This window comes from Aegilops tauschii, chromosome 3 (genome assembly GCF_002575655.3).
Source record: "Aegilops tauschii subsp. strangulata cultivar AL8/78 chromosome 3, Aet v6.0, whole genome shotgun sequence".
Classification (NCBI taxonomy): Eukaryota; Viridiplantae; Streptophyta; class Magnoliopsida; order Poales; family Poaceae; genus Aegilops; species Aegilops tauschii.
The window spans coordinates 135,235,310-135,256,636 of record NC_053037.3 but is presented as its reverse complement, the minus strand read 5'-3'; the positions used below and the strand labels follow the sequence as shown (position 1 = coordinate 135,256,636).

At 45.7% G+C, this 21,327-nt stretch overlaps 2 protein-coding genes across 2 annotated transcripts; both read right to left on the bottom strand.

Annotated features, from left to right (window-relative positions):
* Window positions 1–1,318: 1,318 nt before the first annotated feature.
* Window positions 1,319–5,732, bottom strand: LOC141042305 (uncharacterized). The gene is made up of 3 exons (XM_073510147.1): window positions 3,861–5,732; window positions 1,691–2,535; window positions 1,319–1,586 (listed from the first exon to the last, which is right to left on the bottom strand). The coding sequence occupies exons 2-3, from the start codon at window positions 2,529–2,531 to the stop codon at window positions 1,573–1,575; spliced, it is 855 nt and encodes a 284-aa protein (XP_073366248.1). The 5' UTR covers window positions 2,532–2,535; window positions 3,861–5,732; the 3' UTR covers window positions 1,319–1,572.
* Window positions 5,733–18,167: 12,435 nt separating this feature from the next.
* On the bottom strand, window positions 18,168–19,055 carry LOC141042774 (uncharacterized). The gene is made up of 2 exons (XM_073511664.1): window positions 19,029–19,055; window positions 18,168–18,956 (listed from the first exon to the last, which is right to left on the bottom strand). Exons 1-2 carry the CDS (start codon window positions 19,053–19,055, stop codon window positions 18,168–18,170), a joined length of 816 nt encoding a protein of 271 aa, XP_073367765.1.
* Window positions 19,056–21,327: the final 2,272 nt, after the last annotated feature.

Here is a 21,327-nt window from a genome sequence, read left to right as displayed (position 1 = left end):
GGCTTGCCGATCATCGGGCAAGTCAACCAAAGTCCACACTTTGTTCTCATACATGGATCCCATCTCAGATTTCATGGCCTCAAGCCATTTTGCGGAATCTGGGCTCATCATCTCTTCCTCATAGTTCGTAGGTTCGTCATGGTCAAGTAACATGACCTCCAGAATAGGATTACCGTACCACTCTGGTGCGGATCTTACTCTGGTTGACCTACGAGGTTCGGTAGTAACTTGATCTGAAGTCATATGATCACCATCATTAGCTTACTCACTAATTGGTGTAGGAGTCACAAGAACAGTTTTCTGTGATGAACTACTTTCCAATAAGGGAGCAGGTACAGTTACCTCATCAAGTTCTACTTTCCTCCCACTCACTTCTTTCGAGAGAAACTCCTTCTCTAGAAAGGATCCATTCTTAGCAACGAATGTCTTGCCTTCGGATCTGTGATACGATGTGTACCCAACAGTATCCTTTGGGTATCCTATGAAGACACATTTCTCCGATTTGGGTCGAGCTTATCAGGTTGAAGCTTTTTCACATAAGCATCGCAACCCCAAACTTTAAGAAACGACAACTTTGGTTTCTTGCCAAACCACAGTTCATAAGGTGTCGTCTCAACGGATTTAGATGGTGCCCTATTTAACGTGAATGCAGCCGTCTCTAAAGCATAACCCCAAAACGATAGCGGTAAATTAGTAAGAGACATCATAGATCGCACCATATCTAGTAAAGTACGATTACGACGTTCGGACACACCAGTATGCTGTGGTGTTCCGGGTGGCGTGAGTTGCGAAACTATTCCGCATTGTTTCAAATGAAGACCAAACTCGTAACTCAAATATTCTCCTCCGCGATCAGATCATAGAAACTTTATTTTCTTGTTACGATGATTTTCCACTTCACTCTGAAATTCTTTGAAATTTTCAAATGTTTCAGACTTATGTTTCATCAAGTAGATATACCCATATCTGCTCAAATCATCTGTGAAGGTGAGAAAATAACGATACCCGCCGTGAGCCTCAATATTCATCGGACCACATACATCAGTATGTATGATTTCCAACAAATCTGTTGCTCGCTCCATAGTTCCGGAGAACGGCGTTTTAGTCATCTTGCCCATGAGGCATGGTTCGCAAGTACCAAGTGATTCCAAAAGTCCATCAGTATGGAGTTTCTTCATGCGCTTTACACCAATATGACCTAAACGGCAGTGCCACAAATAAGTTGCACTATCATTATCAACTCTGCATCTTTTGGCTTCAATATTATGAATATGTGTATCACTACTATCGAGATTCAATATAAATAGACCACTCTTCAAGGGTGCATGACCATAAAATATATTACTCATATAAATAGAACAATCATTATTCTCTGACTTAAATGAATAACCGTCTCGCATCAAACAAGATCCAGATATAATGTTCGTGCTCAACGCTGGCACCAAATAACAATTATTCAGGTCTAAAACTAATCCCGAAGGTAGATGTAGAGGTAGCGTGCCGACCGCGATCACATCGACTTTGGAACCATTTCCCACACGCATCGTCACCTCGTCCTTAGCCAATCTTCTCTTAATCTGTAGTCTCTGTTTCGAGTTGCAAATATTAGCAACAGAACCAGTATCAAATACCCAGGTGCTACTGCGAGAATTAGTAAGGTACACATCAATAACATGTATATCACATATACCTTTGTTCACCTTGCCATCCTTCTTTTCTGCCAAATACTTGGGGTAGTTCTGCTTCCAGTGACCAGTTCCTTTGCAGTAGAAGCACTCAGTCTCAGGTTTAGGTCCAGACTTGGGTTTCTTCTCTTGAGCAGCAACTTGTTTGTCGTTCTTCTTGAAGTTCCCCTTCTTCTTCCCTTTACCCTTTTTCTTGAAACTGGTGGTCTTGTTGACCATCAACACTTGATGCTCCTTCTTGATTTCTACCGCCGCAGCCTTTAGCATCGCGAAGAGCTCGGGAATTGTCTTATCCATCCCGTGCATATTATAGTTCATCACGAAGATCTTGTAGCTTGGTGGCAGTGATTGAAGAATTCTGTCAATGACACTATCATCCGGAAGATTAACTTCGAGTTGAATCAAGTGATTGTTATACCCAGACATTTTGAGTATATGCTCACTGACAGAACTATTCTCCTCCATCTTGTAGCTGTAGAACTTATTGGAGACTTCATATCTCTCAATCCGGGCATTTTCTTGAAATATTAACTTCAACTCCTGGAACATCTCATATGCTCCATGATGTTCAAAACGCCGTTGAAGTCCCGGTTCTAAGCCGTAAAGCATGGCACATTGAACTATCGAGCAGTCATCAGCTTTGCTCTGCCAGACGTTCATAACATCTAGTGTTGCTCCTGCAGCAGGTCTGGCACCTAGCAGTGCTTCCAGGACGTAATTCTTCTGTGCAGCAATGAGGATAATCCTCAAGTTACGGACCCAGTCCGTGTAATTGCTACCATCATCTTTCAACTTTGCTTTCTCAAGAAATGCATTAAAATTCAACGGAACAACAGCACGGGCCATCTATCTACAACAACATAGACATGCAAAATACTATCAGGTACTAAGTTCATGATAAATTAAAGTTCAATTAATCAAATTACTTAAGAACTCCCACTTAGATAGACATCCCTCTAGTCATCTAAATGATCACGTGATCCGAATCAACTAAACCATGTCCGATCATCACATGAGATGGAGTGGTTTTCAATGGTGAACATCACTATGTTGATCATATCTACTATATGATTCACGCTTGACCTTTCGGTATCCAGTGTTCCGAGGCCATATCTGCATATGCTAGGCTCGTTAAGTTTAACCCGAGTATTCTGCGTGTGCAAAACTGGCTTGCACCCGTTGTATGTGAACATAGAGCTTATCACACCCGATCATCACGTGGTGTCTCGGCACGACAAACTTTCGTAACAGTGCATACTTAGGGAGAACACTTATACCTTGAAATTTAGTGAGAGATCATCTTATAATGCTACCGTCGATCTAAGCAAAATAAGATGCATAAAATATAAACATCACATGCAATCAATATAAGTGATATGATATGGCCATCATCATTGTGTGCCTTTGATCTCCATCTCCAAAGCACCGTCATGATCACCATCGTCACCGGCGTGACACCTTGATCTCCATCATAGCATCGTTGTCGTCTCACCAACTATTTCTTCTACGACTATCGCTACCGCTTAGTGATAAAGTAAAGCAATTACATGGCGATTGCATTTCATACAATAAAGCGACAACCATATGGCTCCTGCCAGTTGCCGATAACTCGGTTACAAAACATGATCATCTCATTTAATAAAATTTAGCACCATGTCTTGACCATATCACATCACAACATGCCCTGCAAAAACAAGTTAGACGTCCTCTACTTTATTGTTGCAAGTTTTTACGTGGCTGCTACGGGCTGAGCAAGAACCGTTCTTACCTACGCATCAAAACCACAACGATATTTCGTCAAGTATGTGATGTTTTAACCTTCGCAAGGACCGGGCGTAGCCACACTCGATTCAACTAAAGTTGGAGAAACTGACACCCGCCAGCCACCTGTGTGCTAAGCACGTCGTAGAACCAGTCTCGCATAAGCGTACGCGTAATGTCAGTCTGGACCGCTTCATCCAACAATACCGTCGAACCAAAGTGTGACATGCTGGTAAGTAGTATGACTTGTATCGCCTACAACTCACTTGTGTTCTACTCGTGCATATATCATCTATGCATAAACCTGGCTCGGATGCTACTGTTGGGGAACGTAGTGATTTCAAAAAAATTCCTACGCACACACAAGATCATGGTGATGCATAGCAACGAGAGGGGAGAGTGTTGTCCACGTACCCTCGTAGACCGAAAGCAGAAGCGTTATGACAACGCGGTTGATGTAGTCGTACGTCTTCACGATTCGACCGATCCAAGTACCGAACGCACGGCACCTCCGAGTTCAGCACACGTTCAGCTCGATGACGTCCCACGAACTTCAATCCAGCAGAGCCTTGTGGGAGAGTTCCGTCAGCACGACGGCATGGTGACGGTGATGATGTTGCTACCGACGCAGGGCTTCGCCTAAGCACCGCTACGATATGACCGAGGTGGATTATGGTGGAGGGGGGCACCGCACACGGTTTGGAACAATCAACTTGTGTGTCTTTGGGTGCCCCCCCGCCCCCATATATAAAGGAGCAAGGGGGGAGGCCGGCCGTCCTTGGTGCTCCCCAAGGAGAGGAGGAATCCTCCTCCTAGTAGGAGTATGATTCATCCTTTCCTAGTCCTACTAGGAAGGGGAAAGGGGAAGGAAAGGGAGGGAGAGGGAGAGGGAAAGAGGGGTCGCGCCGTCCTCCCCTTGTCCAATTCGGACTCCTCATGGGGGGGCGCCACCTCCTGGGCTGCTGCCCTCTCTCTCCCCTCAGGCCCACTAAGGCCCAATACTTCCCCGGGGGGTTCCGGTAACCCCTCCGGCACTCCGGTTTTCTCCGAAACCATTCGAAACACTTCCGGTGTCCGAATATAGCCGTACAATATATCAATCTTTACGTCTCGACCATTTCGAGACTCCTCATCATGTCCATGATCACATCCGGGACTCCGAACTACCTTCGGTACATCAAAACACATAAACTCATATTACCGATCGTCACCGAACTTTAAGCGTGCGGACCCTACGGGTTCGAGAACTATATAGACATGACCGAGACTCGTCTCCGGTCAATAACCAATAGTGGAACCTGGATGCTCATATTGGCTCCTACATATTCTACGAAGATCTTTATCGGTCAAACCACATAACAACATACATTGTTCCCTTTGTCATCGGTATGTTACTTGCCCGAGATTCGATCGTCGGTATCTCAATACCTAGTTCAATCTCGTTACTGGCAAGTCTCTTTACTCATTCCGTAATACATCATTCTGCAACTAACTCATTAGTTGCATTGCTTGCAAGGCTTATAGTGATGTGCATTACCGAGAGGGCCCAGAGATACCTCTCCGATAATCGGAGTGACAAATCCTAATCTTGATCTATGCCAACTCAACAAGTACCATCGGAGACACCTGTAGAGCACCTTTATAATCACCCAGTTACATTGTGACATTTGGTAGCACACAAAGGGTTCCTCCGGTATTCGGGAGTTACATAATCTCATAGTCATAGGAACATGTATAAGTCATGAAGAAAGCAATAGCAATATACTAAACGATCGAATGCTAAGCTAATGGAATGGGTCAAGTCAATCACATCATTCTCTAATGATGTGATCCCGTTAATCAAATGACAACTCATGTCTATGGCTAGGAAACTTAACCATCTTTGATTCAACGAGCTAGTCAAGTAGAGGCATACTAGTGACACTTAGTTTGTCTATGTATTCACACATGTACTAAGTTTCCGGTTAATACAATTCTAGCATGAATAATAAACATTTATCATGATATAAGGAAATATAAATAACAACTTTATTATTGCCTCTAGGGCATATTTCCTTCAAGGCTGTCGTGCTGGTCAGCCTCCATTGATGCCTCACGGGCGGCGCAATGAAGGCGCGGAGGGCGGCATTGTCATCCCCGACAGGGACAACGAGGAAGCTCCCGGGCCATCCAACCCCCACGCATCGGCGACGCTGGTCAGGGGTGCAGCAGGGACGACGGCGGCATGCAGGACGGTGGCAACGATGACGACGACGACGGCGACTACACCCGGTTCAACAGGCTCCTTGGCATGTAGAAGGCGGGCGGCGACGACGCCGGCGGCGTAGTAGTGCTAGGCGTAGTTGTCGTTTTTAGTTAGTTTTTAATTTATGTTTTTAGTTTTTGTACAAATATCAATGAAATCGTCTTGTTTGACGAATTTGTGTCGTGTTTTGGCCAATTTTCTTTTTCCAAAAAACGTCGTGGGGGCGACCTTGGGGTGGCGGTTGGAAAACCTACCACACCACGCCGAATTTACCGCCGGTTCGCCCTTAGGCGGCGCTATTTCAAGCCCCTGGGGGGCCGAACGGTTGGAGATGCTCTTAGAGCATCTACACCCGTGCGCCTCATACGGTCGAGCGGGTCGTCCGCTCACTGACCGGTCATGATTTTTCGACCCAGACGGGCTCCTTAAACGGGCCTCGAATGCCCGGGCTGACCGACATCTCTCATATCCAGCCCAAATATGGGGTGAATATGCCCCCCCCGCACGTCCGCCACGTCGGACTGGCGGTGGGGTCCCACGTGGAAACGCCCAGAAACCCGATGGTCCGAAGCTCGTCTCCTTCGTCGGACCGGTGTCGTCGTGTGGCGCCGCTCCCTGGAGGGGGGTGATACGTCCATTTTGCATCATGCTTTTATATCGATATTTATTGCATTATGGGTTGTTATTACACATTATGTCACAATACTTATGCCTATTCTCTCTTATTTTATAAGGTTTACATAAAGAGGGAGAATACCGGCAGCTGGAATTCTGGGCTGGAAAAGGAGCAAATATTAGAGACCTATTCTGCACAACTCCAAAAGTCCTGAAACTCCACGGAAGTTATTTTTGGAAATAAAAAAATACTAAGCGAAGAAAATACCAGAGGGGGCCCACACCCTGGCCACGAGGGTGGGGGCGCGCCCTACCCCCTGGGCGCGCCCCCCTGCCTCGTGGGCCCCCTGGTGGCCCTCCGGTGCCCATCTTCTGCTATTTGAAGTCTTTCGTCCAAGAAAAAATCATAAGCAAGCTTTCGGGACGAGACTCCGCCGCCACGAGGCGGAACCTTGGCGGAACCAATCTAGGGCTCTGGCGGAGCTGTTCTACCGGGGACACTTCCCTCCTGGAGGGGGAAATCATCGCCATCGTCATCACCAATACTCCTCTCATCGGGAAGGGGCCAATCTCCATCAACATCTTCACCAGCACCATCTCCTCTCAAACCCTAGTTCATCTCTTGTATCCAATTCTTGTCTCTAAGTCTGAGATTGGTACCTGTAGGTTGCTAGTAGTGTTGATTACTCCTTGTAGTTGATGCTAGTTGGTTTATTTGGTGGAAGATCATATGTTCAGATCCTTTACGCATATTAATACTCCTCTTATTATGGACATGAATATGCTTTGTGAGTAGTTACGTTTGTTCCTGAGGACATGGGAGAAGTCTTGCTATTAGTAGTCATGTGAATTTGGTATTCGTTCGATATTTTGATGAGATGTATGTTGTCTCTCCTCTAGTGGTGTTATGTGAACGTCGACTATATGACACTTCACCATTATTTGGGCCTAGAGGAAGGCATTGGGAAGTAATAAGTAGATGATGGGTTGCTAGAGTGACAGAAGCTTAAACCCTAGTTTATGCGTTGCTTCGTAAGGGGCTGATTTGGATCCATATGTTTCATGCTATGGTTAGGTTTACCTTAATACTTCTTTTATAGTTGCGGATGCTTGCAATAGGAGTTAATCATAAGTGGGATGCTTGTCCAAGCAAGGACAGCACCCAAGCACCGGTCCACCCACATATCAAATTATCAAAGTACCGAACGCGAACGCGAATCATATGAATGTGATGAAAACTAGCTTGACGATAATTCCCATGTGTCCTCGGGAGCGCTTTTCTCTATATAAGAGTTTGTCCAGGCTTGTCCTTTGCTACAAAAAGGATTGGGCCATCTTGCTGCACTTTATTTACTTCTGTTACTCGTTACCCGTTACAAATTATCTTATCACAAAACTATCTGTTACTGATAATTTCAGTGCTTGCAGAGAGTACCTTACTGAAAACCGCTTATCATTTCCTTCTGCTCCTCGTTGGGTTCGACACTCTTACTTATCGAAAGGACTACGATAGATCCCCTATACTTGTGGGTCATCAAGACTCTTTTCTGGCGCCGTTGCCGGGGAGTGAAGCGCCTTTGGTAGGTGGAATTTGGTAAGGAAAAATTTATATAGTGTGCTGAAATTTACTGTCACTTGTTACTATGGAAAGTAATCCTTTGAGGGGCTTGTTCGGGGTATCTTCACCTCAACCAGTAGAGCAAAGAGTTACTCCTCAACCTACTGAACCTACTGAAAATGAAAATGTCTACTTTGAAATTCCTTCGGGTATGATAGAGAAACTGCTAGCTAATCCTTTTGCAGGAGATGGAACATTGCATCCCGATTTACACCTAATCTATGTGGATGAAGTTTGTGGATTATTTAAGCTTTCAGGTATGCCCGATGATGTTATCAAGAAGAAGATCTTCCCTTTATCTTTGAAGGTAGATGCATTGACATGGTATAGGCTATGTGATGATATGGGATCATGGGACTATAAGCGATTGAAATTGGAATTTCATCAGAAGTTTTATCCTATGCATCTTGTTCATCGTGATCGTAATTATATATATAATTTTTGAACTCACGAAGGAGAAAGCATCGCTCAAGCTTGGGGGGGGGGGGCTTAAGTCAATGTTATATTCATGCCCCAATCATGAGCTCTCAAGAGAAATGATTATTCAAAATTTTTATGCTCGGTTTTCTGACAACAATCGCACCATGCTCGATACTTCTTGTACTGGTTCTTTTATGATGAAGACTATTGAATTCAAATGGGATTTATTGGAAAGAATTAAACACAACTCTGAAGATTGGGATCTCGACAAAGGTAAGGAGTCAGGTATAACACCTAAGTTTGATTGTGTTAAATCTTTTATGGATACCGATGTTTTCCGTAAATTTAGCACTAAATATGGACTTGATTCCGAGATAGTAGCTTCTTTTTGTGAATCCTTTGCTGCTCATGTTGATCTCCCTAAGGAGAAGTGGTTTAAATATAATCCTCCCATTGAAGTAAAAGTAGTTGCACCTATTAAAGTTGAAGAAAAGACTATTACTTATAATGATCCTATTGTTCCTACTGTTTATGTTGAGAAACCACCCTTTCCTGTTAGGATAAAGGATCATGCTAAAGCTTCAACTGTGGTTCGTAAAATTAATATTAGAACTTATACACCTCCTGAGCAAGTTAAAGTTGAACCTAATATTTCTATTGTTAAAGATCTCTTGGCTGATAATATCGATGGGCATGTTATTTACTTATGTGATGAAACTGCTAGAATTGCTAAACCTGGTGCTAAAGATAAACATAGACATGTGGTAGGCATGCCTGTTATTCTGTTAAAATTGGAGATCATTGTTATCATGGCTTGTATGATATGGGTGCTAGTGCTACTGCAATACCTATTTCTTTATATCAATAAATTATGCATGATATTGCACCTGCTGAGATAGAAGATATAGGTGTTACAATTAAACTTGCCAATAGAGATACTATTTCACCGATTGGGATTGTTAGAGATGTTGAAGTCTTGTGTGGGAAAACTAAATATCCTGCTGATTTTCTTGTTCTTGGTTCCGCTCAAGATAGCTTTTGTCCTATTATATTTGGTAGACCCTTCTTGAACACTGTTAATGCTAAGATAGACTGCGAAAAGGATGTTATTACTATTGGTTTGCGTGATATGTCTCATGAGTTTAATTTTTCTAAATTTCGTAGACAACACCGTGAAGAGGAATTGCCTAGTAAGGATGAAATTATTGGTCTTGCTTCTATTGTCGTGCCTCCTGGTGATCCTTTAGAACAATATTTGCTAGACCATGAAAATGATATGTTTACGAATGAAAGAAGGGAAATAGATGAAGTATTCTTTAAACAAGGACCTATTCTGAAACACAACTTGCCTGTTGAAATCCTAGGGGATCCTCCTCCACCCAAGGGTGATCCAGTGTTTGAGCTTAAACCATTGCCTGATACTCTTAAATATGCTTATCTTGATGAAAAGAAGATATATTCTGTTATTATTAGTGCTAACCTTTCAGAGCATGAAGAAGAAAATTATTGAAAACTCTGAAGAAGCACCATGCTGCTATTGGATATACTCTTGATGATCTTAAGGGCATTAGTCCCACTCTATGTCAACACAAAATAAATTTGGAGAAAGATGCCAAACCAGTTATTGATCATCAGCGATGGTTGAATCCTAAGATGAAAGAAGTGGTAAGAAAGGAAATACTGAAGCTCCTTGAGGCAGGTATATTTATCCCGTTGCTGATAGTCAGTGGGTAAGTCCTGTCCATTGTGTCCCTAAGAAGGGAGGTATTACTTTCGTTCCTAATGACAAAGATGAATTGATTCCGCAAAGAATTATTACAGGTTATAGGATCGTAATTGATTTTCACAAATTAAATAAGGCTACTAAAAAAGATCATTACCCCTTACCTTTTATTGATCAAATGCTAGAAAGATTATTCAAACATACACATTTTTGCTTTCTAGATGGTTACTCTGGTTTCTCTCAAATACCTGTGTCAGCTGATGATCAAGCAAAGACCACTTTTACTTGCCCTTTCGGTACTTTTGCTTATAGACGTATGCCTTTCGGTTTATGTAATGCACCTGCTACCTTTCAAAGATGCATGATGGCTATATTCTCTGATTTTTGTGAAAAGATTTGTAAGGTTTTCATGGACGATTTCTCCGTTTATGGATCCTCTTTTGATGATTGCTTAAGCAACCTTGATCGAGTTTTGCAGAGATGCGAAGAAACTAACCTTGTCTTGAATTGGGAGAAGTGACACTTTATGGTTAATGAAGGTATTGTCTTGGGGCATAAAATTTCTGAAAGAGGTATTGAAGTTGACAAAGCTAAAGTTGATGCTATTGAAAAGATGCCGTGTCCCAAGGACATCAAAGGTATAAGAAGTTTCCTTGGTCATGCCGGTTTTTATAGGAGGTTCATTAAGGACTTCTCAAAAATTTCTCGGCCTCTGACTAATCTATTACAAAAAGGTATTCCTTTTGTCTTTGATGATGATTGTGTAGAAGAATTTGAAATACTTAAGAAAGCATTAATCTCTGCACCTATTGTTCAGCCACCTGATTGGAATTTACCCTTTGAAATTATGTGTGATGCTAGTGATTATGCTGTAGGTGCTGTTCTAGGGCAAAGAGTTGATAAGAAATTAAATGTTATTCAATATGCTAGTAAAACTCTAGACAATGCCCAGAGAAATTATGCCACTACTGAAAAAGAATTCTTAGCAGTTGTATTTGCTTGTGATAAGTTCAGACCTTATATTGTTGATTCTAAAGTAACTATTCACACAGATCATGTTGCTATTAAATATCTTATGGAAAAGAAAGATGCTAAACCTAGACTTATTAGATGGGTTCTCTTGCTACAATAATTTGATTTGCATATTATTGATAGAAAGGGAGCTGAGAACCCCGTTGCAGACAACTTGTCTAGGTTAGAGAATGTTCTTGATGACCCACTACCTATTGATGATAGCTTTCCTGATGAACAACTAAATGTCATAAATGCTTCTCGTACTGCCCCATGGTATGCTGATTATGCTAATTACATTGTTGCTAAATTTATACCACCTAGTTTCACATACCAGCAAAAGAAAAAGTTTTTCTATGATTTAAGACATTACTTCTGGGATGACTCACATCTTTATAAAGGAGTAGATGGTGTTATTAGATGTTGTGTACCTGAGCATGAACAGGAACAGATCCTACGCAAGTGTCACTCCGAGGCTTATGGAGGACACCACGCTGGAGATAGAACTGCACATAAGGTATTGCAATCCGGTTTTTATTGGCCTACTCTCTTCAAGGATGCACGTAAGTTTGTCTTATCTTGTGATGAATGTCAAAGAATTGGTAATATTAGTAGACATCAAGAAATGCCTATGAATTATTCACTTGTTATTGAACCATTTGACGTTTGGGGCTTTGATTATATGGGACCGTTTCCTGCCTCTAATGGATATACACATATTTTAGTTGCTGTTGATTACGTTACTAAGTGGGTAGAAGCTATTCCAACTAGTAGTGCTGATCATAACACCTCTATTAAGATGCTTAAAGAAGTTATTTTTCCGAGGTTTGGAGTCCCCGGATATTTAATGACTGATGGTGGTTCACATTTTATTCATGGTGCTTTCCGTAAAATGCTTGCTAAGTATGATATTAATCATAGAATTGCATCTCCTTATCACCCACAGTCTAGTGGTCAAGTAGAATTGAGTAATAGAGAGCTCAAATTAATTTTGCAAAAGATTGTTAATAGATCTAGAAAGAATTGGTCCAAGAAACTTGATGATGCATTATGGGCCTATAGAACTACATATAAAAATCCTATGGGTATGTCTCCGTATAAAATGGTTTATGGAAAAGCATGTGATTTACCTCTCGAACTAGAACATAAGGCATACCGGGCCATTAAAGAGCTCAATTATGATTTTAAACTTGCCGGTGAGAAGAGGCTATTTGACATTAGGTCACTTGATGAATGGAGAACCCAAGCCTATGAGAATGCCAAGTTGTTTAAAGAAAAAGTTAAAAGATGGCATGACAAAAGGATAAAAAAGCGTGAGTTTAATGTAGGTGATTATGTATTGCTATACAACTCTCGTTTAAGATTTTTTGCAGGAAATCTTCTCTCTAAATGGGAAGGTCCTTACGTTATCGAGGAGGTCTATCGTTCCGGTGCCATAAAAATCAATAATTTCGAAGGCACAAATCCAAAGGTGGTGAACGGTCAAAGAATCAAACATTATATCTCAGGTAACCCCATAAATGTTGAAACTAATATTATTGAAACTATAACCCCGGAGGAATACATAAGGGACACTTTCCAGAACGTTTCAGACTCCGAAAAAGAATAGGTATGTGGTACGGTAAGTAAACCGACTCCAAAACAGTTCTAATGGCAATTTTTCTCCGTTTTGGAATATTTAGAAAAATAGGAAAATAAGAAGCAGTCCGGGAAGGACACGAGGCCTCCACGAGGGTGGAGGGCGCGCCCTACCCCCTGGGCGCGCGCCCCTTCCTCGTGGGCACCTCGTGCGCTCTCCGGACTCCGTTTTATTGCACAATACTTCTTTTGGTCGGTAAAAATTCATTATATAATCTCCCGAAGGTTTTGACTCTCGTATCACGCAAATATCCTCTGTTTTTGTTTCGAGTTGTTGCTGCTGCAGATTAGAGCAAGATGTCTTCTCAAGGGTCAGTCGGGGAGAGCCGGGTGTCTCATCCGGCATCGAGATCAAGGACAAACAGTGATGCTGACCACTTTGGGCCAGCAACGGAGGAAGAGATGGAGGCTGATTTGAAGAGGATAGATGCCATGGAGGAGGATCAAGAAGTCACTTCTCGCTTCCGAGCTGGATTCACGATGGGGGAACTACAAAGCTCGGCTATTCCAAACTCGGTTATCCCTTCCAATGTTAGATTTCTTTCTTACGAGAATATGAAAAGGAGTGTTACTTGTTCCCCCGCAGCTATGCAACATCCATGGGTGCAAGGAGCTTTAACCATCACGGGTAAGCTCCTTAAGGAGATAATGGATCTCAAGCAGCAACTCAATAAGCTCGAGGAAGAGAATCGTATACTGAGGAGTATCATCGCCAAGAATATCACACCACCACCTCCGAAGAAAGAGATATAATCACATGGGTATGGGCACTCCCCTTGGCAACTGCCAAGCTTGGGGGAGGTGCCCCGGTATCGTATCACCATCACACTCCTATCTTTACCGTTTTTCTTAGTTCGATCCTTTTTAGTAATATCTTGATCTAGTAGAATAAAGTTTTAGTATGATTTAGCTTTGAGTTTTGAGTTTTGCTTTATGATCCTTCTATGTAATCGAGTCCGTGAGCTATATAATAAAGATTAGTGTTGAGTCAAGGGCTTGATTATCTTGCTATGATCCTGAGTGAATAAAAGAAAAGGAAAGAATAAAAAGAAATAAAAAGAGATCATATTGATCTTATGGAGAGTAATGACTTCACATATAAAGAGTATGATGATTAAAAGTTGTTGAGAGTTGACAAACATAGCTTTGGTCATCGTTGCAATTAATAGGAAGTAATAAAGAAAGAGGGTTTTCACATATAAATATACTATCTTGGACATCTTTTATGATTGTGAGCACTCATTAAAATATGACATGCTAAAGAGTTGATGTTGGACAAGGAAGACAATGTAATGGGTTATGTTTTCTTATATCTGAAATAAAGTATATTGTCATGGATCATCCAACATGTTGAGTTTGCCTTTCTCCCTCATGCTAGCCAAATTCTTTGCACCAAGTAGAGATACTACTTGTGCTTCCAAATATCCTTAAACCCAGTTTTGCCATGAGAGTCCACCATATCTACCTATGGATTGAGTAAGATCCTTCAAGTAAGTTGTCATCGGTGCAAGCAATAAAAATTGCTCTCTAAATATGTATGATTGATTAATGTGGAGGAAATAAGCTTTATATGATCTTGTGATGTGGAAGAAATAGAAGCGACGGACTGCATAATAAAGGTCCATATCACAAGTGGCAATATAAAGTGATGTTCTTTTGCATTAAGATTTTGTGCATCCAACCCTGAAAGCGCATGACAACCTCTGCTTCCCTCTGCGAAGGGCCTATCTTTTACTTTTATCTTCTACCTTATGCAAGAGTCATGGTGATCTTCACCTTTCCTTTTTACATTTTATCTTTTGGCAAACACAGCATGTTGGAAAGATCCTGATATATATATATATATATATATATATATATATATATATATATATATATCCAATTGGATGTAAGTTAGCATGAACTATTATTGTTGACATTAGCCTTGAGGTAAAAGGTTGGGAGGCGAAACTATAAGCCCCTATCTTTCTCTGTGTCCGATTAAAACTCCGTAACCACAAGTATTGCGTGAGTGTTAGCAATTGTGAAAGACTAAATGATAGTTGAGTATGTGGACTTGCTGAAAAGCTCTTATATTGACTCTTTCTGATGTTATGATAAATTGCAATTGCTTCAATGACTGAAATTATAGTTTGTTAGTTCCCAATGAAGTTTCTGATTCATACTTTGCATTGTGAATAGATTATTACTTGAGGATAAGAAATCATATGACAATATCCATATATGTTGCTGTTATAAGAATGATCATGATGCCCTCATGTCCGTATTTTATTTTATCGACACCTCTATCTCTAAACATGTGGACATATTTATCGTTATCGGCTTCCGCTTGAGGACAAGCGAGGTCTAAGCTTGGGGAGTCGATACGTCCATTTTGCATCATGCTTTTATATCGATATTTATTGCATTATGGGCTGTTATTACACATTATGTCACAATACTTATGCATATTCTCTCTTATTTTATAAGGTTTACATAAAGAGGGAGAATGCCGGCAGCTGGAATTCTGGGCTGAAAAAGGAGCAAATATTAGAGACCTATTCTGCACAACTCCAAAAGTCCTGAAACTCCACGGAAGTTATTTTTGGAAATAATAAAAAATACTGAGCGAAGAAAATACCAGAGGGTGCCCACACCCTGGCCACGAGGGTGGGGGCGCGCCCTACTCCCCTGGACGCGCCCCCCTGCCTCGTGGGCCCCTAGTGGCCCTCCGGTGCCCATTTTCTGCTATATGAAGTCTTTTGTCCGAGAAAAATCATAAGCAAGCTTTCGGGACGAGACTCCGCCGCCACGAGGCGGAACCTTGGCGGAACCAATCTAGGGCTCTGGCGGAACTGTTCTGCCGGGGACACTTCCCTCCGGGAGGGGGAAATCATCGCCATCGTCATCACCAAGCTCCTCTCATCGGGAGGGGGCCAATCTCCATCAACATCTTCACCAGCACCATCTCCTCTCAAACCCTAGTTCATCTCTTGTATCCAATTCTTGTCTCTAAGTCTGAGATTGGTACCTATAGGTTGCTAGTAGTGTTGATTACTCCTTGTAGTTGATGCTAGTTGGTTTATCTGGTGGAAGATCATATGTTGAGATCCTTTACGCATATTAATACTCCTCTGATTATGAACATGAATATGCTTTGTGAGTAGTTATGTTTGTTCGTGAGGACATGGGAGAAGTCTTGCTATTAATAGTCATGTGAATTTGGTATTCGTTCGATATTTTGATGAGATGTATGTTGTCTCTCCTCTAGTGGTGTTATGTGAACGTCGACTACATGACATTTCACCATTATTTGGACCTAGAGGAAGGCATTGGGAAGTAATAAGTAGATGATGGGTTGCTAGAGTGACAGAAGCTTAAACCCTAGTTTATGCGTTGCTTCGTAAGGGGCTGATTTGGATCCATATGTTTCATGCTATGGTTAGGTTTACCTTAATACTTCTTTTGTAGTTGTGGATGCTTGCAATAGGAGTTAATCATAAGTGGGATGCTTGTCCAAGTAAGGACAGCACCCAAGCACCGGTCCACCTTAATACTTCTTTTGTAGTTGCGGATGCTTGCAATAGGAGTTAATCATAAGTGGGATGCTTGTCCAAGTAAGGACAACACCCAAGCACCGGTCCACCCACATATCAAATTATCAAAGTACCGAACGCGAACGCGAATCATATGAATGTGATGAAAACTAGCTTGATGATAATTCCCATGTGTCCTCGGGAGCGCTTTTCTCTATATAAAAGTTTGTCCTGGCTTGTCCTTTGCTACAAAAAGGATTGGGCCATCTTGCTGCTCCTTATTTACTTATGTTACTTGTTACCCGTTACAAATTATCTTATCACAAAACTATCTGTTACCGATAATTTCAGTGCTTGCAGAGAGTACCTTACTGAAAACCGCTTATCATTTCCTTCTGCTCCTTGTTGGGTTCGACACTCTTACTTATCGAAAGGAGTACGATAGATCCCCTATACTTGTGGGTCATCAGGGGGGCGCATAGTGCCTAGCCCGGCTATTAAGTCGACCGGCGGCACCGAAACCCTATCATCCACATTCTTCTCCGTCTGTCTGCCGTCGCCGCTACTTTTCACTCCCCCGTCCGCCTAGTAGCCATGCCCCCACGCCACCGGTGAGGAGCGAGCCATTTCTGACGCCGGAGCGCCGGCTCAAGCTCCTTGAGCAGATCCGGGCAAGGCACGAAACCCGGATAGCCGTGGGGCTAGCTCCGAATGCAGTGGATCCGGAGGAGGAGGTGGGAGGATGTGGGGGACGCTGGCAACGCGGATCTGCAGGCGGAGTAGCAGGTCATCCTCGATTCCCTCCGCTCAGAGTCGACTGTGGAGGCCAGACGCCATCACTGGCAGGAGATGGAGGCCGCGGAGGAGACGGAGATACTCACCTACATGGATGAGGTCGAGCAGAAGGAGGATGAGCCGGAGCCCTCCTACCTGCCTGTCCAGCCGGCGCCCGGCACCATTGTCGTGGACATCTCCGACGACGAAGAATAGTTAGGGTAGCACCTAGTATGTAGTACGAAGGATTTCTTTTGCATGCTTTGTATGGATCTAGGGGTCGAAATATGAGAGACTCGAATGCAGAGTGGCTAATTTGAGACATGACTGGTCATTGTCTGCGAACGGACTCGGTCGTGTCCATGGGCGTTTGAGGGGCCGTATTTGCAAAGTCCTGCTGTAGATGTTCTTACCAAGCCGGAGACGTGTGCTAATGTTTCACGAGATGACAAGTCTTGTATTGACACAACATTCTCCACATCAAGCTTGCTATAGGGCTAGTAAAAGGATCACTTGAGGCATTCATAATAAGTTGCATGAATTGCAGAGTGCCCACCGACAATAATAATCATATACTTTTCCCGTTCCTAAATATTTGTCTTTCTAGAGATTTCAACAAGTGACTACATACAGAGTAAAATAAATGAATCTACATTCTAAAATATGTCTATATACATCCGTATGTGGTAGTCCATTAGAAATCTCTAAAAAGACCAATATTTAGGAACAGAGGGAGTAGCAATTTGGTGCACAGTAGTGTTCCGTGCCACCTAGACTTGACCGCAACACTTGGCACAAATCTCTAAGCACCAATAGACGGTGGATACATGCATGATAGAAAATCATTTCTTTTTTTTTTGAATTTTCAAAGGGGGGGGGGAACGCCCCCACCTGAATATATTTCTCAAACCCAACATTCAGTACAATGGCACAAATGCCGGGGTGGCAGCAGAGAGAGAGAAAGAGGCAGGGGGCGAACCCCCTCTGCTATGTCACATGCAGTTTTGTTCTACCAGCGCAGGGCCAGTAGCCACGCATCAACATGTCCACGATCCGCAGAGCGATACCGGCCGCGCCAGAGGATGGCATCATCGCGACAGGCTTTCAAAGTGGCGTTCAGGGACGGCGTTTCCCGCCTGAACACAACCGCGTTCCGCCGCTTCTAGAGGTGCCAGCAGCACAGCTGCACGAACGCATGCGGCGAGGCTGAGCCGACCGCCATGGAGGCGTCGAAGAGGTGCAGGGCACGCACAGAGGCCCCCGAAGTGGAAAGGCGCAGAGAGCACCAGAACGCACGCGCGAAGGGGCAGCCGAAGATCAAGTGATCTGGCGTCTCCAGGCTCGCCCCGCACTCCGGGCACCCGGCGCCCTCACCGCCCAGGCGGAAGAGCCCATAGGCTGCGCTCGACGCCAGCCGCCCGCCTTTCTGATCGCAAAGGATCAGGCTGCGATGGTCAGCTTCGCCCTCGCCCTCCCCCGCCCGCCCAACGAGTGGGAGCAGGAGGAGGCGTTCCCGGGCGGCAGAAGTGGACAACCGCGGCACGAGCACCGCATCTAGGCCCAGGTTACGAACAGCCCAGACCGAGACCTCCGAGCACGTCGCATGCGAGGCCAGTGCCGGGAAGGCACACCGCATGGGCCCACAGGGAAGCCAATGATCCTCCCAGAAGGCCGTCATCCTGCCATCCCCCAGGGAGACGCGGGTGAGAGCGCGGTAGACAGGCATAAGCCCCCGAAGCGCAGCCCAGTGCTCGCCGGCGAGACCCGAGCTACGGGGGTCCAGTAGAAGACGCTCCCCCAGGCAAACCCAGGTCGCCCAGCGAGACAAGGGGATAGAGTGGAGTCGGTGCAGGATCTTCAGAAGGAGGGCGTCATTCTGCGTGGCGAGGTCGCGGACCCCCAGGCCTCCCTCCTCCTTGCCGCGGCACACTAGCTCCCAGGCGACGAGACACTGTGCACCGGAAGCTCGCTCGGCCGCGTTTCAGAGGAATGAGCGACGGAGGGAGTCCAGCGCGCGCACTACCTTGGGAGGCAGCTTGAGCGCGCCCATGGCATAGGTCGGGATGGCGTCCAGCACGGCGTTGATGAGGACCAGCCGCCCCGTCGGGCAGAGGAGACGGGCATGCTAGCCAGCAAGGTACCGGTCGACCTTGGCGATGATGAAGTGGAAATCCGCCAGGGAGAGCTTGTGGCACGACAGAGGGAGCCCCAGGTACGTCTGCGGGAATCCCTCCACCCGACACCCCATGACCTCCATGATCGCGGCCAGGTTGTCAGTCTCCACATTCATCGGGACCAACGTACTCTTCGAGTAGTTGATGACCAGGCCGGTAGCCGCAGCGAAGTCGTGAAGGATAGAGCGCAACCGGGCTGCCGTGGTCGGACACGCGCGCATGATGATGAGCGTGTCGTCCGCGTACTGCAACACCAGCAGCGGCTCCCCCTCCAGCAGTAGGTGGTGTAGCAGATCGTCACGGCGGATCAACCTCTGGAGCACGTCGGCGACGAGGAGGAAGAGGTAGGGGGAGATGGGGTCCCCCTGCCGCAGCCCGCAGCGAAGGGGGAACCACTTCCCCGGGACGCCATTGAGCAGGATCGCGGAGCGCGAGGAGCGGAGGATCAAGTCCATCCAATCGCACCAAAGCTCAGGGAAACCCCTAGCCAGCGAGATCACGCGTAGACTCGCCCAGTTGATGCAGTCGAAGGCTTTGGAGAAATCCAACTTGAAGACGATGGTAGGGCAGCACGCTTGAAGTAGCATTGCACCATCTCTGCAGCGTAGACGAAGTTTTCGGCAATGCTTCGCCCTGGGATGAACCCGGATTGGTCCTCGTCGATCAACAAGCTGATCTGCTTCTGCAGCCTGGTGGTGAGGCCGCGGCACAGGATCTTGATGTCAGCGTTTTGCAAGGAGACGGGGCGGAACCCGCCCGGCGTCGGCACCCCCCTCGCTCTTCGGGAGGAGGGCGATGAACGCTCTGTTAATCCCGTCTAGCCGAGCCGACCCGTCATAGACAGCGGCGAACAGGCGCTCGACGTCGCGCCCGACCGTGCCCCAGGCGGCATGGTAGAATGCCGGGCCCAACTCGTCGGGCCCCGGGGCGCTCGAACGATCGAGGGAGAGGACCGCACGCCTGATCTCGTCGGGGGAGAAGGGGGCCACAAGCGAGGGCCCGTGGACGCGGGGGGCAGCGGCGAGGAGGCCCATCACGTCGAAACGCTAGACGGGCGTCGTCGCACGGCCCAGGAGGCTGGAGTAGAAGCCCAAGAGCGCGCCCGCCTTTGCTGCATGCCCCATGACGTGGGAGCCGTCGACGTAGGACGCGGATGCAGTTCCCGCGTCGACGTTGGGAGGCCTGCGCGTGGAAGAAGCGGGTGTTTTCATCCCCCTCCCGCACGCCACGGCACTTCCCCCGCTGCTTCCAATATGCCGCCTGCCTGAGGATGGAAGCGTCCAATGCCAGGCGGGCATCCGAGCGAAGAGCAGCCTCATCTGTAGAGAGACAACGGTATTCCTCTAGGAAATCCATGAGATCAATAATAAAGGAGCAGTCATTCCTAAAAGTTGGGACGTAGCGGTGTTGCTTTTTCCAAGCTTTGGCCGCCGACCTGAAAGCTTTTTTTCGCGTGGCCAGCGCTCCGGCCGCGTCTCGGTCGCTAGTGCACCCCGTCCAGGCAGGGAGAGTGGAAGGGAGGAAGAGGGGGTTAGTTAACCAAGCAGTCTCAAAGAAGAAGCGAGTGGAGGCTGGGATTTTTGACGCGGCAGAGACGACCAGGGGGACGTGGTCACTGGTCGTGCGGGGGCGAGAGCAGAGCGAGGAGTCCGGAAAAAGGGCGTCCCACCCAGAGTCGAAGAAAACCCTGTCGAGGCGAGCGAGAGTGGGGGGAGAGCGTTTGTTGGTCCAGGTGAAAAGACGGTCAGAGAGCGGCAGCTCAAGCCACCCAAGGCCATTAATCATGGCGTTAAAGGCGCCGCCCGGGCGGCGTCGAAACGATCATTGTTCTTCTCACCCGGGCTCCGGATGAGGTTGAAATCACCTAAGGCAAGCCAGGGGCGCGAAATAGAGACGGCAACCGCCTCCAGGTCGTCGACCAAGGCCTGCGTGTAGGAGTGATCAGCGGGAGCGTAGACGTTCGTGAGAGCGAAGGAGAGGTCCGTGGAGACCGAGCGAAGGACCGTGGTTAGAGAGTAACCGGAGGGGGTGGAAGAGAGTAAGTCGAAAAGGCGGGGATCCCAGGCCGTAACAATCCCCCCGTGACTCCCGTCGGCGTCCTTAACGGTGAAAGTCGAGAGGCGCCCTGGGAGGAAAGAGGCGAGCTTC